Genomic DNA, 17,702 nt, shown 5'->3' with positions numbered 1-17,702 from the left:
GAAAATAAATAAAACTCCTCTCTCCTGTTTGGCTCATAAACGTAAGTAAAGATTAATGTAAGGCTCACATATCAGCTGGTCAAATGAGATTTTGCAGAGGTTAAGTAAAGAGAGAGGAGAGGTGACAGTGGCAGGAGCACAGCATGTGATGCACATGATGCACACCTCTTACCATATGAGAAATATCTTGTCCCCATAGCAGACATGTAAAGTAATGGAAGAAAGCAATGTGGAACAGTGCTCTTCCAGGGCTGGCTACTGGCAGTGATCGAGGAGAGCTACAAAGGAGGAAAACAAAATACAGGGGAAATATTGCCTTGACACTTCTTTTACTTGTGGAAATACCATTTCTATAAAGTTGTTCACTTTCAGAAAATTTTCTTTCTTCTTGCTTTTCTCCCCAGTCTCTCCCTTTCCTCATAAGGCTGAGTTTTGACTCGTGTTCACTTTTACTTCTCCAAAATACGTAATTTTGACTTCCTCAGTGAGAAAAAGAAGAAATGTGCGGGGAAAATTCCCAGAGAGAAAAGAAACCATTTCAGATCATCCTTAAACCAGTGATAGTCTCTGACAGTGTGTGGTCTCTCCAGGGGTCAGGCCAGGCAGGGGTACATGGGCAAGGCTGTAGCCCTACAGGGATCTCCACAGGATGTCTAGGCCAGGCACAGCTCAAGGGGCTGAGGGACCTCAAGTCCCCACAACACGAGGAACTGAGGACACTTGGCTACTCAATACAGCCTTTAGGTGGGGGAAAAGCTCTAGGACATGCTGCTATAGCAACAGCTTTACCTAGGATCATAATCCCTTATTTTTTATTAACAACAGCTTCTAGTGCGCTGCTACCTTCACCTTTTTACTTCCCCAATGTACTCTTTTTTTTTTTAAGATCTCTTGGTGATATTTTACTGCCCTAACTGATTTGCTATTATTTCTTAAGCTCTACTGCATCACCGAAGTCCTCCAAACCTTATAGATATGTGGGAGCTTAACAAGCACCCACATTTCCACTGAGTTCAGCAGCATCATTTGCTCTTGGAGATGGTGTGTGCCGCTTCTCTCAAGCAACTGCCTGATCCAACATCTCCCTCTGGTGGAAAACAGGGAATAAAGCAGAATAAAATACAAGCTTTGTACAGCATACACGACTTGAAAGCTGTGAGAACGATACAAATCTCAGTCCTGGTCATGATATTCTCTCTAATTACTTTATTTATTCCAAATGAATTTGAATGTATCACACTGAACTTCATCTCTCAACCAGTACTCTACTGGAAAAGAATTATATTGAATGGAGGACACAAATTTTTCCTGTGTTTTGGTTTGTTTGGGTTTTTTTTTCAGAAAATTGGCAAATTTGGTTTAAATACATGCAAAACCCTATATCTAGACAATATGTCTTTATGGCCTTGTTTCTGTGGAGAAAAAGCAACAAAATTCTCTGTTGCTGAAAACTTTTGTGCTCGAGCCCTAAACACCATCTTACAGCCCATCTGCTGTCTGCAGTGGCAAGGATTGATAGAAATGTCTCAAAATATGATTGTTCCCTTTCTATGCCATAATTACACCTCTGAAGTTCCCTGTGAGTCTGGCAGACTGGTTGCCATCTGCCAGGGGTAACAGTGTAGATCAGAAAGCAGGAATACTCAGGTATGGTCTGGTGACTTTTGTCTGGACACTCCATGGGCTTAAGGAATGGCACAAGGATAAACTGGTCTGCACGGGTGATTCTTTCTTTCAAAAAAAAAGGTCTTTCTTTAAGGGTATATTTCATCAGCAGGGAAATTTGGGGAAGTTTAATGCCCTTCCACTGTAAACCCTCTCCCACACATGAGCATTTCCCTGGCACCTGCTCCGCATTCCCGGGTGAAGAATACAGATCTGACACAACAGTGTGAACAGACTTGGGATCAAAACAGAGTTTTACAAACTCCTCAGCTGCCAGCTTAGCTTCAGATGGAGCTGGAGAGTTAACAGAGGTCACATCTTTGCTTCAGCTCCCAGCAAGGCTCCTGGATGAGGAGCAGAAACTTGGGGATGGATGAGGAGAGACTGCCAAAGACTGAGACTCGAGACTGGACAGCTGGTCCACAAAAGGACTCATCTCAACAGACTTCAGCTACCTAAAATTCAAGCATTAACAAGCAAGCTTGCAGGCATCAAAACTGTATGAGTCCCCTTTGTGGGTTTGTGTTGTTGGCACAGGGCAGCATATCTATGTATCTATGGATATATTTCAGAATATTCAAATTTTCCATGCCTAGGAAAGGACGTGTGATTATTCAAAAAATGTTAGGACATATTCTTGGCAATCTGAAAGGTTCTGGAACAAAATGTTGAGGCTCCTAATTTGGATGCTCAGCCTCTGTGTGGCCGTGACCTTAGAGCACAAGAAAACAAGAAAACCTCTGCTGGGAAAAGTAAGATTTAAAAGGAATTTCAAGCTAGAGACTGGGGAGTAAGCTAGCAGAAAGAGAGGAGCAGAGGATCATAATGACATGTCCTTGAAGCTGGCATTTGGACATCTTTAGAACAACAAGTAAACAGCAATGGCAAGGTGTAATCTGGACAAACAAACCCCCTTTGACCAGGGCACAGGAAATGAAAGTCTAAAAATAAGATATGGGTCTAAATTGCTTGATTTTTGTATAAGGGTATTGAATTAGCAGAGACTGCACAGAAGAGAAATCATAATTGGCTCATTGTAATATCATAGAATCATACAACGGTTAAAGTTGGAAGGGACCTTAAAGATCATCATGATAAAAATTGCATGGAAAAGAACCGAAATAGATCCCATTCAAATGAGGAAATGGAAAGGGACATGAACTCTGGCAAATGAAATGCAGAAACAGAAAGGCAGACTGAAAAATATTTTGAGGAAATAACTTGCAAGCAGGAAAAAGTCTCCTCTAACTCAGGAGGAGGAGGGAGCTCCAGAGGATCCGCAGGTGCCAGTCAGCAGACAAGCACGGTGGCAAAGGAGTTTGAAAGCAAACAAGCCCAAGTGCAACAGCTAAACAGATTAGTGCTGTCTGTGTTTGGTGCAGAAAATCTCAGTGAAGCGATTTGATAAAGGGATAATGCAGAGAAGCTGCCTCAGATTGAAGGGCCATTATGTGAGGGTTTAGAAGATAGATCCAATGGGTAGTAACAAAATCATGAGAATCAGATTTTGCTTGCTTGTAGGTTTTTAAGGAATGCCAATGGGAAATTGTTGCATTCCTTTGGCTGGTGTATAGATAGCCCTTCATTTAAAACAGTCAAAGAGAGAAAGAAAGAGGATAGTACGTGGCACGGTCTGGCACTGTGAGGGATCCAGAGAAATGCAAACCACTAAACCTGGCACCCATAGCAGGCAAATGGTAAGAGAATTGTTGCAAAGACAGTTATAGACTAACAGGGAAGAATCAGCAGAGCTTTGCAGTGAGGAGCAGTGAAGACATGCTTCACCATGACTTAGGGCTTCCTCTTACGGCTTCAGAGGAAACTGTGAGGCTCCAGTCTTGTGTAATCCACTGGGTATGATCTGCTCAGCTTCTGGGAAGCCTTTGATAATGTCTGTCACCAAGGGCTCATGAAGATGCTAATCTGACACGGGATAAGAGGGAAGATCCTCTCATGAGTTAGCTACTGCATGTAGCATGGAGAGAGGAGGTACGAATATTATTCACAGTGGAGAGAAATCACCAGTGGCATGAGGGAACTGTGAAAGGGCCAGTGCTAATCCACACCCCCATCTCATGAGTCTGGGCAAAGTAATGGCAGGTGAGACTAAATAACAAAGGAGAAAAACACATGGCTGAGCTGGAAGACACCCTCACTTTCCAGTCTCAGTCATGGCCTCTGAACCACCTAGTACCATTCAGATACCTTGGAATTAGGTAGTTCTATTCAGTTGTCAGCTAAAAGCAATTGAATATTAAAATTAAAAAATAAATAAAAAAAGAAAGGAAAAAAAAAATTATTAGGAGGAGAAGAGAGTTGTTTTTAACTAAATTCAGGGTTCACCCCTTGCCATGAGTCTTGCCCACAGCTCTGGCCCCTCCTTCTCAAAAAGAGTATGATAGAGTTAGAAAAGGTATAAAGAAAGAAAAAAAGATATGGGATGATTTTATGTAGGTAGCAGCTACCTAAGTCAAGATTCTTCAGAGTGAGAAAGAAGAGACTGAAAGGGAGAATGGTACAGCTCTATCAATTCAAGAAGGGTCATGAAGAATAAGTAGCTACTAGTTCTCACATGGGGCAAAAAAGGGGCATCAAATGATGTTTCCAGGTTCAAGACAAACATAAGGCAAGGAGCTCTGTGGCTTGGCCAAGCAGCATCTCCCATTAGTAAACATTTTATCACAAGATGCAGGGGACTACCAAAGCATCGTATCTGGTTACAGAAGCAATCTGATAAATGTCTGTAAGATAAATCATCTGAGGGCCAGGAAATGCTAAGCTACTCTTCAGCTGAATGGGCCAGGGTATGGTAGAAGTGGCCCTTTCCACTGCTGGCCATGGTGAGAGCTAGGATGCCAGAATGACAGGCCTTGCAGCTCAACCCATTTTGCCATTTTTATCAACCAGACAACTTTTAGAAGTAACTTGTAAGACAACTACCCATCCTACAGAGCAGAAGTGCACAACCAGAGCTCATGGGGCTATGAACACCCCATTGGCATTAGTAATGTTTCTTGCTCCAGGATAAGCTACACTGTTTGTTACTTTTAAAGATTAAAATAAAGATTAAGAAAATATAGCCCATTCTCATTATTTTTCCATGTATTTTTTCAGTTCCTTGTTAGCTGAGGAAAAGGCTGCACTTTGACACACCCTGTGCCAACACCACTGCCAAAAGCAGCAGCTCTGCCCTTTGGTACTGTTGGAAAGGACAAATGATGTGGGAGGGAGTGCAAAATTAGCCCCCAGAGCTGAGGAGAAGAGGGCAAGACTACTAGAGTCAGGACTGGCTCAGGCTGATCCTAGGCACTAACTGACCTGTAATTTAATTTGGTGGCATTTGTTTCTACTGCTGTCCCTTGCAAAGGGGAACTGCCTTCATCCCCCCCTTGAGAACAGCAGGAGCTGGCAGCCATGCCTGAATGTGGCCTTTCTTAGCCCTGTCAAGCCATCCCACATGAAAGAAACCCCCTTGTTTATGAAAGGAAGCACCACAGAAGTGGTCTCTGCTCCACTCTTAGAACTTTTTATCAGTTCATTTTAATAGTGTGAATTCTTGAATAATTCTGATTTGCTTTCTATGGAGAAAAAAAAACCAAACCAACAACCTAGTCAAAAGTGGATGCTAAAGCTCTTGAATTAGCCATTTAATGTGTGATTTAATCACCATCATACCTGTGCTCTGGGGAGTGACTCTCTTCAGCCACATCAAAGGCCTGAGCTGCTGAGAGGAGTGTAAAGCCCAGATCAGCTTCTGCCACGGGGTGAGGCTCTGAGCTGGCTCAGCTTCCTTGTGGCAGAGGAGCTTGCTCACTTCCAGCTACAGACAAATTCAGCTTCAGAGTGCTTATCTAGGCTTAAATGGTTCTCCTCTCCCTTATGAAACTGGTGCTGGTGCTAAGATCCTTGTTATCTTGTTACTGACTGATTCATATCAGCTGCTGCAAGGCAAGCAGCTGGTGTCGGTGCCAAGTAGTAGAGAGATGCTTGTGCTCCAAAGCCCACCCTGAAAAATCCTCTCCTGTAGAACACAGGCCATGTCAATGCTGCTAGTGTGTGTGTAATCATCTGTATTTGAGGACAAAATCTGAGGGGCTTGGGGGAAAAAAAAAAAACCAAAAAACTTGCAAACAAGTCTGAAAAAAGATGCACAAAACTGTAGCTCGCAGGGGGCAACTTCCTCTTGCAGAAAACTTGTGTTAAGTTCCCTGAGGTATATTATGAGCAAACAAAGTAATCAGCTTTTAGACCAGCTTTTAAAATCATGCTTGTCTGGTCACCATGTGTGACAGTGACCTGACATTGCTTTCTGTAGGAACTGACCTGGAACACTGTAATGCAGCACTGTGGGGGGTTATCTTTTACTTGTAAATCACATGGAAAATGGTATTTTGTCAGCAAGATGGCAGGAGAAAGAGCAATACAATATTAGATTTGGCTCAAGCGAACTTGTTTTACTGAATTTGAACATAGTGCATCCAATACCCTTTACGTGCACATAACAAGCTGCTAAATTGATGCTAATGTTACTATACTGCAGCATCTGACCCAGGTTGAAGAATATTTACCTATCTTGCCTTCTTGCTAGAAGAAATGCCCAGGGCAGGAACAATGCCAGATGGAGGACACCTGTACTAATACTGGATCAACCCATCATGTCTTTCCAAAGAGGCAGCTGGAAGCCACATGAGATTACACAGAGCATCTGCAATGGCACAAGCTGTTGTCTTAGGTTCCTTCTATCCAGTAATGGAATGAAAGTCCAAAGCTGCTACTAGGAGATGCAACACTACCACAAATGGAAAATGAGCCTCTGGGATTCAAAGCTTGGCTCTTGCAGAGGAGTCCTGCAGGGCAGCAATGCACTCTCTCACCAGGTGAGCAGCCTCTTTGGCTGTGCCCCAGTGCACTGAAAAGCCACCTGCCCCGTGCCCGTAGTTGTGGACCAGCAGGAGCTTAACCCCACCTTGACTCAAGACCTCTCTCTGCAGCCTCACACATTGCCTGGATGGTCTCAGGCCCACCTTCACCTCCATCTCCTTAGCTCCCTGCAGTGAGGGCTCAAGGGAGCAGCACCTGTCAAAGATGTCTTTGGTAGTGCCAGCATCAGGGGAGAGACTCCAGCTCTCCTTTTCCCTGGTTCCCCCTAGGGTTACACTGTGTATCCCTGGGTAGATGTAAGTTAAGCCATCCCCATCACGGATGAAGTTTTTCACCCAAGGAGCATGAACCTTGAGTACTTGACCCCTAACAGGGAAGAGTTCCTTGTCCCCCAGCAGTTGGCGGGCTCCAGTGCCTGCACAGTTGACGACCACGTTATATTCACTGTGCAGCTCCCACAGGTCTGCAACTTTTCTGTTGTGCATCTGGATGCCTGTTGCTTTCAACCTGCAAAGAGACCCCAGAAGTGAGGCAGGAAAGAAACCCCTGAAGCCATCATGCAATTATTATGCACACCAAGGAAATGAGGTAAATTGCCTTTTAACGTATCACTCAAAACCGACCAACAGATGAAACAAAAAGCAATGGTAGTCCCATAGGCTTTCCATTCCTTCAAACCTATTTTTTTTTAGCTTGTTTGGGCTGGAAAAGATCAGCAAATTGATCTGTATTAGAGAAGGGTCTGGCATAAGACTCTACACACACAGAAAGGTCATCATGGTCTCATTGATTCATTTCTATAATCATATCAAGCTTTATCAGCTCAAGCAAGCTGAAAAATGTCAGATTTATTCACCAATGTACGTCTGCCAGTGATAATGCCATCATTCCACATCCCTTTCATTGTGCCTACTACACACAGTCACATTCATTTTCAACTCACTCCCCTGGTACCAGGAGCTTGTTAATTACCTAGGGCCATGTGCAAAGCCCTGAGGTACCCAGGACACCCTCACAAGCTGGGCAGATGTGGCATGGGACCCTCACCTTTCCACAGCAGCAGCCAGGAGTCACCCAGCACATCTCAGAGCACTATATATTCATGTCTGCTTGTCAGCAAAATTCAGAACTTACCAAGCTTCCTTTGGAAAAGGAAAGGAAAGGAAAGGAAAGGGGAAAGGAAAGGGGAAAGGAAAGGGAAAAGGAAAGGGGAAAAAGGAAAGGGGAAAAAGGAAAGGGAAAAAGGAAAGGAAAAAGGAAAGGAAAAAGGAAAGGAAAAAGGAAAGGAAAAAGGAAAAGGAAAAAGGAAAAAAAAAAGGAAAAGGAAAAGGAAAAGGAAAGGAAAAGGAAGAAAAGAAAGGGAAAAGAAAAATGAATAGGAAAAGGAAAATTAATAGGAAAAGGAAAAGGAATAGGAAAAGGAAGGAAAAGGAAAGGAAAGGAAGAGGAATAAGGAAAAGGAAAGGAAAAAGGAAAAGGAAAAGGAAAAGGAAAAGGAAAAGGAAAAGGAAAAGGAAAAGGAAAAGGAAAAGGAAAAGGAAAAGGAAAAGGAAAAGGAAAAGGAAAAGGAAAAGGAAAAGGAAAAGGAAAAGGAAAAGGAAAAGGAAAAGGAAAAGGAAAAGGAAAAGGAAAAGGAAAAGGAAAAGGAGGGAAAGGGAAAGGGAAAGGGAAAGGGAAAGGGAAAGGGAAAGGGAAAGGGAAAACCTTCTGAAAACTCCTGAACTCAGGCAAGTAAGCAGGAAAAAATTCCTGAAGTCCACTTTTGGAACAGCAAGGTGGGCTCAGAAACAATTTTCTTTGCAGACTGACAAGAGAATGGCATATAGATACTGCTTGGGTCACTAGGGGTTTGAGAATTAGTTACATGTTTAATGTGCTCTCGCTTCTTATCACCAGGGAGAAGAGAAAGAAAAGGAGCTTGATCATCTTATTAGATTATATCCTTTGAGAAATAAGAAGGCTGTAGCAGGAATAAGGAGAGAGCAGAAATCACGTGGCAGATACTAAATGGGTTGTACAACTTAGCTGTGCTTCAGCAGAAATTTCTGATTCAGCCAGGCAATGAAACAAGACAGAGCGTGTGCACTGAGGAGACTGCAGACACCTCACGTGGCACTGGTGCCACTGGAGTGCTCCCAGCTTGAATGGCTGCTAGAACAAGAAATGTTTTTTTCATATTTTGCAGTAAGATGAAAGGCATCCACATAACTGGTTGAGCTGGCAATTTGTACCATGGTGTCAGAACATGTCTCTCTACTTATCTTCAAATCACCTTCCAGCCTATCGCTTGTGCTCAAGCAGAGACACCTACCTGCTCACTTAAATGGATTAAATGCACATCCCATGTGTCAGAATGTTTTTAGATCTGCATTCTGACTCTTCTACTGTTCCCCAAAGTCCACATATTTTGAGGAAACTTGGAAACTGGAAAATTTTCAAATGTTCATGTCAATTCAGGCATGAACTCTGAAGCAGTGACTCCTCAGAATGAGTGCATCATCCATCTTATGCAGGCAAACATTTCCAAAAGGTCTGTTACAAGATGATGCTATTTGACCTTTTTTCAACTGATTGGATTTAAAAAATCACTAATCACTCCAACTGACCAAATCTGAGATTAATTTGCCCAGCTGCTTCTTAAGTGCAATGTCTCCACAGGTAAGACATCACCCCAGACATGCCTATTCCACATGGGCTGGGTGTATCTTTAAGAACAGAGGCATTTGAGAAGTTTGACCAACAAGGAGCACCCAGACATTTTCTTAGGACATGACAAGCTCCTTTAGTACCTTCAAGGTCCAACTTGGCCAAGCATGGCCCCTCTGGCTATATCGGTCCTATACCCAGGGGCATTCCCACTCTAACCCCCCTGTAAAGCCACAGTGGTTGAAAGCAGATAGTGCACAAATGGGACCTTTTGGAAATTCTGAGTATTTATTCCTTGTACTACTTCCCAAGTAAGAGTTTGCTGCATTTTGCCCAGCAAGAAACAGCCCTTTTCCAGTTTTGTTGAAACCTAAAGTTTTCAATGAGTGCTCCCCAAGTCCCTCTGCCTGGGTTTCTCTCCATGCATCCAGCCTGCAGCAAAACCAACCTTTTCTCCAGCCATAGGAGGTATGGGGGACAGTCACATTTCAGAGTTGTAAAGGCCTGACCAAATTGGTGCTGTGGAAACTTCTGGAGTTCTGCTTTGGTCATTGGTCGAAATCCCAGGACAACATCTGACCAGAAAGGCAACTCTTCTTTGGGAGTGTTTTTAAAGATCTGCCACCTAAAAGGACACAGAGGAAAAGCTGCAAAAGTTAGATGCTATTGCTCTGTCATGTTATGTGTCACAAAAGTCTTAGCACTAACTCAAGAACTTGGGAACCTGTCCCTGCTCACCAGTGCAGCTCTGCAAGGTCAGTAGCAACAGGGAAATATTGCTGCCTGCTACTGCAATAACCACCTTGGCAAAGAGGCAAAGGGGCTGCCACAGCCCAGCTTGCTGGTGACACACTGGGGTAACTAAAGTGGAAAAAGTTCTTCCATACTGTATGAACTTCCAGCTTTAAAAGTACAATGCCATCTCACCCAGTGCCCCCACCACAGCTGTGACCGCCTTGGCTGGACCTTTATGTAGGGCCACTTCCACACAGGGTCTCATTTTTTTGGATACTCATAGAGCCCCAGAGTTCCCAGCCTCAGCACTCCCAAAAGGCAGATTTCTGTGTAGACAATAAGCAGAACAAAACATCCCCAACACACACATCCCAATGGCATCCCTATAGCTCAATGCTGAAGATGGAAGATCCTGCAGTCCTGTCTCTATCAGAACCACACCTGCTGCTAGCAACTGGTATCACAGAGTGATTTGGGTTGGAAGGAACCTTAAAGGTCATCTAGTTCCAACCCCCTGCCATGGGCAGGGATACCTCCCATTAAATCAGGCTGCTCAAAGTCCCATCCAACCTGGCCTTGAACACATCCAGAGAGGGAGCAGCCACAACTTCCCTCAACAACCTGTTCCAGTGTTTCACCAACCTTATGGGAAAGAATTTCTTCCTAATGTCTAATCTAAATTTACTAGCATCAGTTATTACCAGACATTTGGTCTGGCCAGCCTTAAGTGGTTACTCTGTACACAGCTATGCATGAATTTTGCTTGAAAATACATCATATCTGAGAGGCTGCAATCAAGTTTCTTGGGAATAGGGTCTTAAGAGCTAATCCACAAAGGGAATATTCCTGAACCTCAGCAAGGAAAACTTCTCTGCCTGCTCCAGCACACAGCACACGTATACCAAAGGCTGCCCAGGGGTCGCTCTTACCCAGAGACCAGGTGAATTCCAGCTTCTGATGCCTCAGCCGAGTTGCTGATGGCAAAAAGGTAAGTGAAGGTCTCTTTGAACCACTGCTTCTGCACGTGAGTTGGTGTCTCTGCATGTGAATAAAACCAAACATTCAGAGAGAGAAAATGCAAAGAGGAGAAGCATACAAGCCAGTGCCAAGGAACACAGGACAAGGCACTTCTTCTTGAGCCTCTATCCATAGAATCATAGAATCTATGATTCTATGGGCTGGGTTGGAAGGGACCTCAGAGATCATCAAGTCCAACCCTTGATCCACTACCGCTGCAGTTACCAGACCATGGCACTGAGTGCCACATCCAGTCTCTTTTTAAATATCTCCAGGGACAGAGAACCCACTACTTCCCTGGGCAGCCCATTCCAAAGTCTGATCACCCTCTCCATAAAGAAATTCTTTCTAATATCCAACCTAAACCTCCCCTGGCACAACTTGAGAGCACAATTGCACATCTGGACACAGAGCCATGTGCAACACCAGACCAGGTTGCACATACCTGGGTAGACATGAGGGATGAGCATCCCAGCTGCGACGTCGCTTGTTGTGTTGGGGCTGAACTGGTCTGAGAGGATGGTGAGAGAGCAACTGGGGCAGGTCTCTGTGATGCACAGTGCTGTGGAGAGGCCAATGACTCCTGCTCCAACCACTGCGACCTTGGGTGCTGCCATCTCCAGGGTGCAGAGCCAGAGGAGAGAGGCACCTGTGTGCATTTGGAAATAACATATCCTATGTCACAAGGATCTCTGCCAGATCTATGTCACATAACCCCCTAGGGTAGCTAACTGCTGCACACAAAGGACCAAGACTAAGGTGAGGATTAGAAAAAACACCAGCTTTGGTATGAAGACTAATTTTCAAAAAGTATTTCAGCAGCCACTACTCCATCCTCAGCACAAGAGTAAAGGGCAAGAGAGCCATCTGTACATAGAGCACTGCTGCTTGGGTTGTAGCAACTTGGGGCAAGGATTTTTCAATGAAACCTGAGGGAGAGAGGCACCCATCAAGCTTTCCATTGTGTCAGGGGCAAAAGTCTCTGGAGCTCTGGAGAAATTGTTTTTTTAAACACTATGAACAAAACAGTCGTTCAAACAGAGGATCTCCAGCCATGAGGTTTGTCATCTCCTGGGCAGTGGAATCAAATTGCACAGGAGGCAAATGGGTTACACCCAGCAAAGGGTCCAGCACATTGAGGAAGATGTTTTCTTAACATGCACCCCAGTTCTCCTGTGCAGGGCTCCTCCTCTAACCATGAAGACTGGATAACTTGTTTTGCTCTGTCCTGAAAAATGTGAATTTTAGCTATTAAACAGAGTTCATAGCTTCACAGGGTACAGCCTGGCTGTTTACATTCTCACATCCAAAACTTGTCTGGGCCATGATACCTTGGCAGGAAAAGTGTGAGAAAAAAATCTACTTGCTCCCTGGAGGACTTTGTGCCCATGGTGATCCAAGGTCTCCAGCCCATGTTTGGCCCCTGGACCTGCCAGTGTGACCCACTGCCTTGGACAGATTTATGGACATCAGAGTCTCTCCCCCAGCAGCACACAGCAATCCCCAGGAGACAGCCATCCACACTACCCCAACATCCTACATATTTGCTTTTCTCTGCCTTGCTTCATAACCTGCTTGATAACCTGCTTCATGCCCTGGAGCATCTCCACTCCTCGGCATCTTCAACTGCTGACTCCTACCCAGGGAGGTGCAGCATCTCTAATATCCAGTGTCCTGGCCAAGGTTCAGAACTCAGCATCTGCCCTGCTGAGTGGCACACATCTCCTAGTTGATATTCACCCAGCTGCCCATTCCAGCAAGGTGCTGGTCTATGTGCCAGGCCACAGCCAGCTAACCAGTTTCACACTGGTGGAAGCACAAAGCACAAGTGAACCGTGCAACTTGGTTTCCCAAAGCCAGGAACTAAATGGGCCCAAAAGAGACTGGGTAACCTCATAGGTTCAGTGGCTTTGAAGCATGTGATTTGGATTCCCCTGCTGACTTAGGCACTCCTTTGAGGGGTTATTGTCAAAAGGCAGGGATATAGGGGGACAATCTCCTTTGCCTATGGATCTTATGTTTCCCTGGAGTATCTAACAATAAATATGCTGATTGGACTCAATGACCTTAGAAGCATTTTCCAACCACAACAGTTTTGTACCCAGTTACACCCCTTAGGGTTTGCTATTTAAACTTTGACATGTCTACTATGTAGGAAAGGAGAGAGGAGCAGGCACTGTTGCCCATCATGACATTCCTTCTCCATTGCAAACAAGGGTTACTACAGCCCCTCTTCCTCCTCTCAGGGTGATGCTTAAGTTTCTTCCCATTAATTAGTACATCTTTCACAAGCTGACAGTAAAAGTGCCCACACAGCAGGGAAAGAGGATGCAGGGGTAAAGAAAATACTGATCCAGTCTGAAATAATTTTGATTTGAACAGGAGCTGCACCCCTCAGCTCTACCACCGCCCCACCCTGCCTCAGCTACCTGCACCAGGAAAGCCTGTGGAGGGCAGAGCATGGGCTGTGTATGCTTCCCTACCAATAGTCTAAAGAATAGTTTGTACTGGTAATTGTTATTAACAAACAAGCAAAACAAAACAAAACCACAAACAAGCAAACAAAAAAAATCCACAGTAAAAAAACAAACTAAAAAAACCAGTAAGAAATTAGGGGAGTTTTAATAACGCTGAAATTACTTTTATCAGGAAACTTTGATCTGAAAAAAGTCTCTAAACACATTTTTATTAATAAACCTTCTGGCAGCTGTGGAAATTGCATACAGTCATCAGAATGCACATGAGTCTGCCAGCAGCCCACAGCTGACCATAATCCTGCTGAACATATACATGAGGTGCATTATGCACCTGCCAGAGGTGTGCTCTGGACTGTGCTTCAGCACTCTCACTCACTGAAGCCCTTGGACCATGATGGAGATTGAATTTCCTGACTGGCCACCCCACCACCAGAGAATAAAGGGGAGCTGTGGTTCAATGGAGGCTCAGGTTTCACAGGTCTCCCCAGTGCAGATGGGACTTTTGCAGGCAAGCCAGTCCAGTATCAACTGAGCTCAGTGTTGCAAAAAAACAGTGAGGGTGGGATGGGGCTGCTGGGGGAAATGGAGCCTGAGAGAATGGCTCAGAAGGCCACATCAAATGCAATGCTTTTCTAGCACTTCCTGCTGCAGTCCAGGAGCACATCAAGCCTGAATGTGCCAATGTAACAAAAAATAATTATCTGGGTGCAAGGCAGCACTCTGAGCACAAGGCTCACCTGTGGCTCTGCCCTGGCAGCACAGCCTGCCCCAGCTGCTAGCCCTGCACATTGCTGAGAAGGCACAGGAGGAGAAAACATTTTTAGCTGATGTGGTAGTGCTCAGTGCCAGCAGGGGTGATGCATCTCACCCTCTCAGGCTACCTTGTGCTGAGAGTTTTGCAAAAATCAGCATTTAAAAGGCAAATCAGATGCAATAACTGGTGAAGAGAGAGGACAGAAGTGTCAGGTTCTGTTTAGATTCTTGTCCCTTTTTGGTGCCTAGTTCATGGGACAGAAGCCAGACAGAGCCACCTGGAGTTGTAGTTCTCCCGCAAAATAGATACCAGATGCCTGACATGGTTTTGTGCTCCTGCCACACTCCTGCTCCCCCCAGGACAGAACAAATTGTTTTTTCAAAATACTGCAATATTTCATGATGTGACAATCTTCCAGCTCCTTTAGCCGAGGAGACACTGTCAGTCTCATGTGATGCAAGGAGGTCCTTATCTTTTCTTACCTTATATTGCTGTGTACCACCATCTAACCTTCAGCCTTACAGCCATTCTAGAAGTGGATAAAGTGATCAATACAGAGAAATACACTGGTCCCCAGCACACATACATGTGCATACACACACAGGGGAACATACACACCCACAGCTAGCTCTGGCCTTAGCCTTTTGGTACCTGGTCCCTCCAGACTGCCCCTCAGGCTGAGACAGACCTCAGGAAACCAGCATCCCTCAGCAGGAAAAGCTGCACAAATTCTATTGCTTTGGCATTTTTACATTACAGGCCTCTTGCCCTATCCTTTTCCCTTTATGCTCCAACTCCATCTGCAGGCTTCCCTGTCCATCAGGCTGGCTGCTCTAAGCTTGTGTCACAACCTGGCTGACCTACCAAAACAAGCAGAGTTACCTGCCCAAATAAGCAGTTGAAAAAGCCCAACTGACCTGTTAACCAGAAAATGGATCAACAGGAAGTAATTAAGGAAAACCAAAACCTGACACATTTGAAGGCCTGTGGGTTTTTTTTTTAAACTAACTAACTCTCAACATACCTAAGTGGTGAAACTTTTTTTGCATGGCTTGAAGCCTATGGTGTCAGGGAGTAAAGCCTCCAGCCATTCTGAACTGCCAGGGGAGCTCCTTCTTCACCGGGGCTCCTGTTTGTGCCTGATGCAGAGCACTTCTTCCCTTCCTCTTTTTGCAGATGATTTTTTTGTTTAGTCAGTTCCCCAGTTTATAAGAACACTTGGTTTTGCTTCCCTATGCCTGACCCCAGAGAAGAGTTTTTCCAGGCTCTTTGCTGAAGGTAGTTACATATGCTCACAAAGCTCAATCCATTCCTAGGGGTTTGCTAAGGAGGAGACCTGATGCCTGGTGTCTTTCCCGCCATTTAGGATGTTCTGTCAAACATACATTCAGGAGCTCTCACAGCAGGAAGGCAGGGATGCTCTCTCCTCACTGAACTAGGGATTCCAGAGGCTCCTTGGGATCCCCTCAGCCTCTCTGCTGTGTGCACATACACATCACTGCCAGAAAGCAGGTGTCTGAGTCACTGTCACAGAGACCAGAGGCTACCAGGGAGGCCTCAGCTCCTCTTTTAGACAGCTGTTCGAATGTGCATGCACAAGAAATATCCCCAACAGGATAGGCTATACTCACCTTATAAGCTACCAACAATATTAACCTCTGCCAGAAATACCTACACCCCCATTGATGGTCTTGCTTTTCTCCAAAGCTGGAGAGGTCTGTGCTGCCTGTTCCCCACAGGCTTGGCCACAGGCTTGGAGCTGTTCCTCTCTGTATGGCGATAGTGGGGAATCACAAAATTGTTTAGGCTGGAAAGGACCTTTAAGATTATCCAGTTCCAACCCCCTCCATGGGCAGGGACATTTCCCACTGGATCAGGTTGCTCAAAGCCCTATCCCACCTGGCCTTGAACACTTCCAGGGAAGAGACGGACACAACTCTGAGCAACCTTCCAATGTCTCACCAACCTCACAGTGAGGAATTTCTTCCTAATATCTAACCTAAATCTACCCTCTCCCAGAAGGTAACACTCAGCAGGCCCTGGGGAAGCCGGGAACTCACTCTCACCCCACCCCCCCCCCCCCAGAAAAAAAAAAAAAAAAAGGAAAAAGAAAAGCAACCCTGCGGCTCACAGCTCACTCCAGAACCACCCGTGACACCCACTGCGCTTTTACCGACACCGCGGCCGCTCCTATGTGCGACCTAAACCCCTCCCGTCCCGGGTTGATTTGTACTCCGGGAACACCCCCTCCCCCAGCGCTGCCCTCCCGCCGGCACCGCAGGAGCTCCCTCATCCCGCATTCACCTCTTCGACTGGAAGAAGTACGGTCCTAAAAAATAACACAAACCAAGCGGGGAGAGAAAGGGATACCTAGTGAGGAGGACGCCGGCTCCTGCCTTGGAAGAGTCGCTCTACCGGGAAGCGCAGGGAAGCGCGGCGGGAGGGGACGGAAGGCGCTGCCGGGGCGGCTGAGGGGCAGCCGGCTGCCAACCCCCCCGCACCCCCACCCTTCCTTGGGCCGCGTCCCTCCGCGAATGAAGGGGTTGTTTGTGCCCGGGCAAAGGCCGCCCCCAGCCCTGGCACCTCTCCCGGCTGAGCCCGGCAGCTGCGGGGCCGCTGCCAGAGAACTTTCCTCCTTTGGGAGCTCCACAGGGCGCTCCAGAGGAGGAGGCTCGCAGGGCCCTGCTGTCCCGTAATGCATAAATCGTCTTTTTGTCCTCTCTTATGAGCAGTTAATTATGTTCTGAATGTTCCTGAAGGTGCGTTAAGATGAGCACAGCGCTTCAGCAAGCGTGGTGGCAGTCGGGGAGTCAGTAACGTGGCGTTTCCTTGGGCCTGGGCACTAAAGTCACCGGAGGTAGCTGAAGAACGGGTCCCTGCTAAACCTCTCAAGCACAGCCCGGCAGGGCCGTCTGGATGAATCTTTTTCATCGGAAAAACACAGGTTTGTCCTAACCAAACCTGTTGCAGTATCACCAGGGTTAAGTCATATACCAGGGTTTCTTGGCTCCAGGGGCATTTGCCATCAGGGAGACATTTTGGCTAATATTTGACTGCCCATCCCTCAATACTGCGACAGTGTGCACGTGTGACCATCTATTCTCACCTCCCAGTCCAGCTGTGTTCTGAATGGTAAAACTTAAAGCCACGATGTACTTGATATATATTTTTTGTAGGGGAAGAGGAAATGGTCTCAGGTTGTGTCAGGGGAGCAAGTTTAAATTAGGGTGTTAGGAAAAAAATCTTCACCAAAAGGCATTTCAAGCAGTGGAACAGGATGTGCAGGGAAGTGGTGGAGTCACCATCCCTGCAGGTATTTCAAAGACTTGTAGATGTGTGATTAGGGACATGGTTTAGTGGTGGACTTGACAGTGCTAGGTTAACAGTTGGAGGTCTTTCCCAACCAAAACAATTCTATGATTCTGTGATTATACATGCAGAATCACTGACCTTTTTAGATACATAATTTTTACATTTTTTTCCTTTACTGGTGAAAGGAACAATGAATAATTCTGAAAAAATTATAG

General features: G+C 45.7%; 1 protein-coding gene across 5 annotated transcripts; it reads right to left on the bottom strand.

The window, feature by feature from the left end:
- Positions 1-5,170: 5,170 nt before the first annotated feature.
- DDO (D-aspartate oxidase) lies at positions 5,171-16,733 on the bottom strand. Of its 5 annotated transcripts, none has more exons than XM_030447282.1 (6): positions 16,546-16,630; positions 14,658-14,704; positions 11,390-11,593; positions 10,857-10,965; positions 9,641-9,817; positions 5,171-7,053 (listed from the first exon to the last, which is right to left on the bottom strand). In XM_030447282.1, the coding sequence occupies exons 3-6, from the start codon at positions 11,559-11,561 to the stop codon at positions 6,486-6,488; spliced, it is 1,026 nt and encodes a 341-aa protein (XP_030303142.1). In that variant the 5' UTR covers positions 11,562-11,593; positions 14,658-14,704; positions 16,546-16,630; the 3' UTR covers positions 5,171-6,485. The 5 variants fall into 5 exon arrangements, with proteins under 5 accessions (XP_030303142.1, XP_030303143.1, XP_008502319.2 ...); XM_030447283.1 differs by lacking the exon at positions 16,546-16,630 and adding an exon at positions 16,480-16,545; XM_008504097.2 differs by lacking the exon at positions 14,658-14,704 and having other exon boundaries at positions 16,546-16,730.
- Positions 16,734-17,702: the final 969 nt, after the last annotated feature.

The sequence above is a fragment of the Calypte anna genome, chromosome 3 (genome assembly GCF_003957555.1).
Source record: "Calypte anna isolate BGI_N300 chromosome 3, bCalAnn1_v1.p, whole genome shotgun sequence".
NCBI classification, from domain to species: domain Eukaryota; kingdom Metazoa; phylum Chordata; class Aves; order Apodiformes; family Trochilidae; genus Calypte; species Calypte anna.
This window is presented reverse-complemented; position numbering and strand designations above follow the sequence as displayed.

What these genes read in the sequence shown, in the direction of transcription:
- DDO (XM_008504097.2), bottom strand. Translation starts at nt 11,561, where the DNA reads ATGGCAGCACCCAAGGTCGCAGTGGTTGGAGCAGGAGTCATTGGCCTC. An exon ending in CATCCCTCATGTCTACCCAG is followed by an intron (nt 10,966 to 11,389) that starts GTATGTGCAACC and finishes ATTCACATGCAG; the next exon opens with AGACACCAACTCACGTGCAG. An exon ending in CTCCTATGGCTGGAGAAAAG is followed by an intron (nt 7,054 to 9,640) that starts GTTGGTTTTGCT and finishes GTCTCTTTGCAG; the next exon opens with GTTGAAAGCAACAGGCATCC.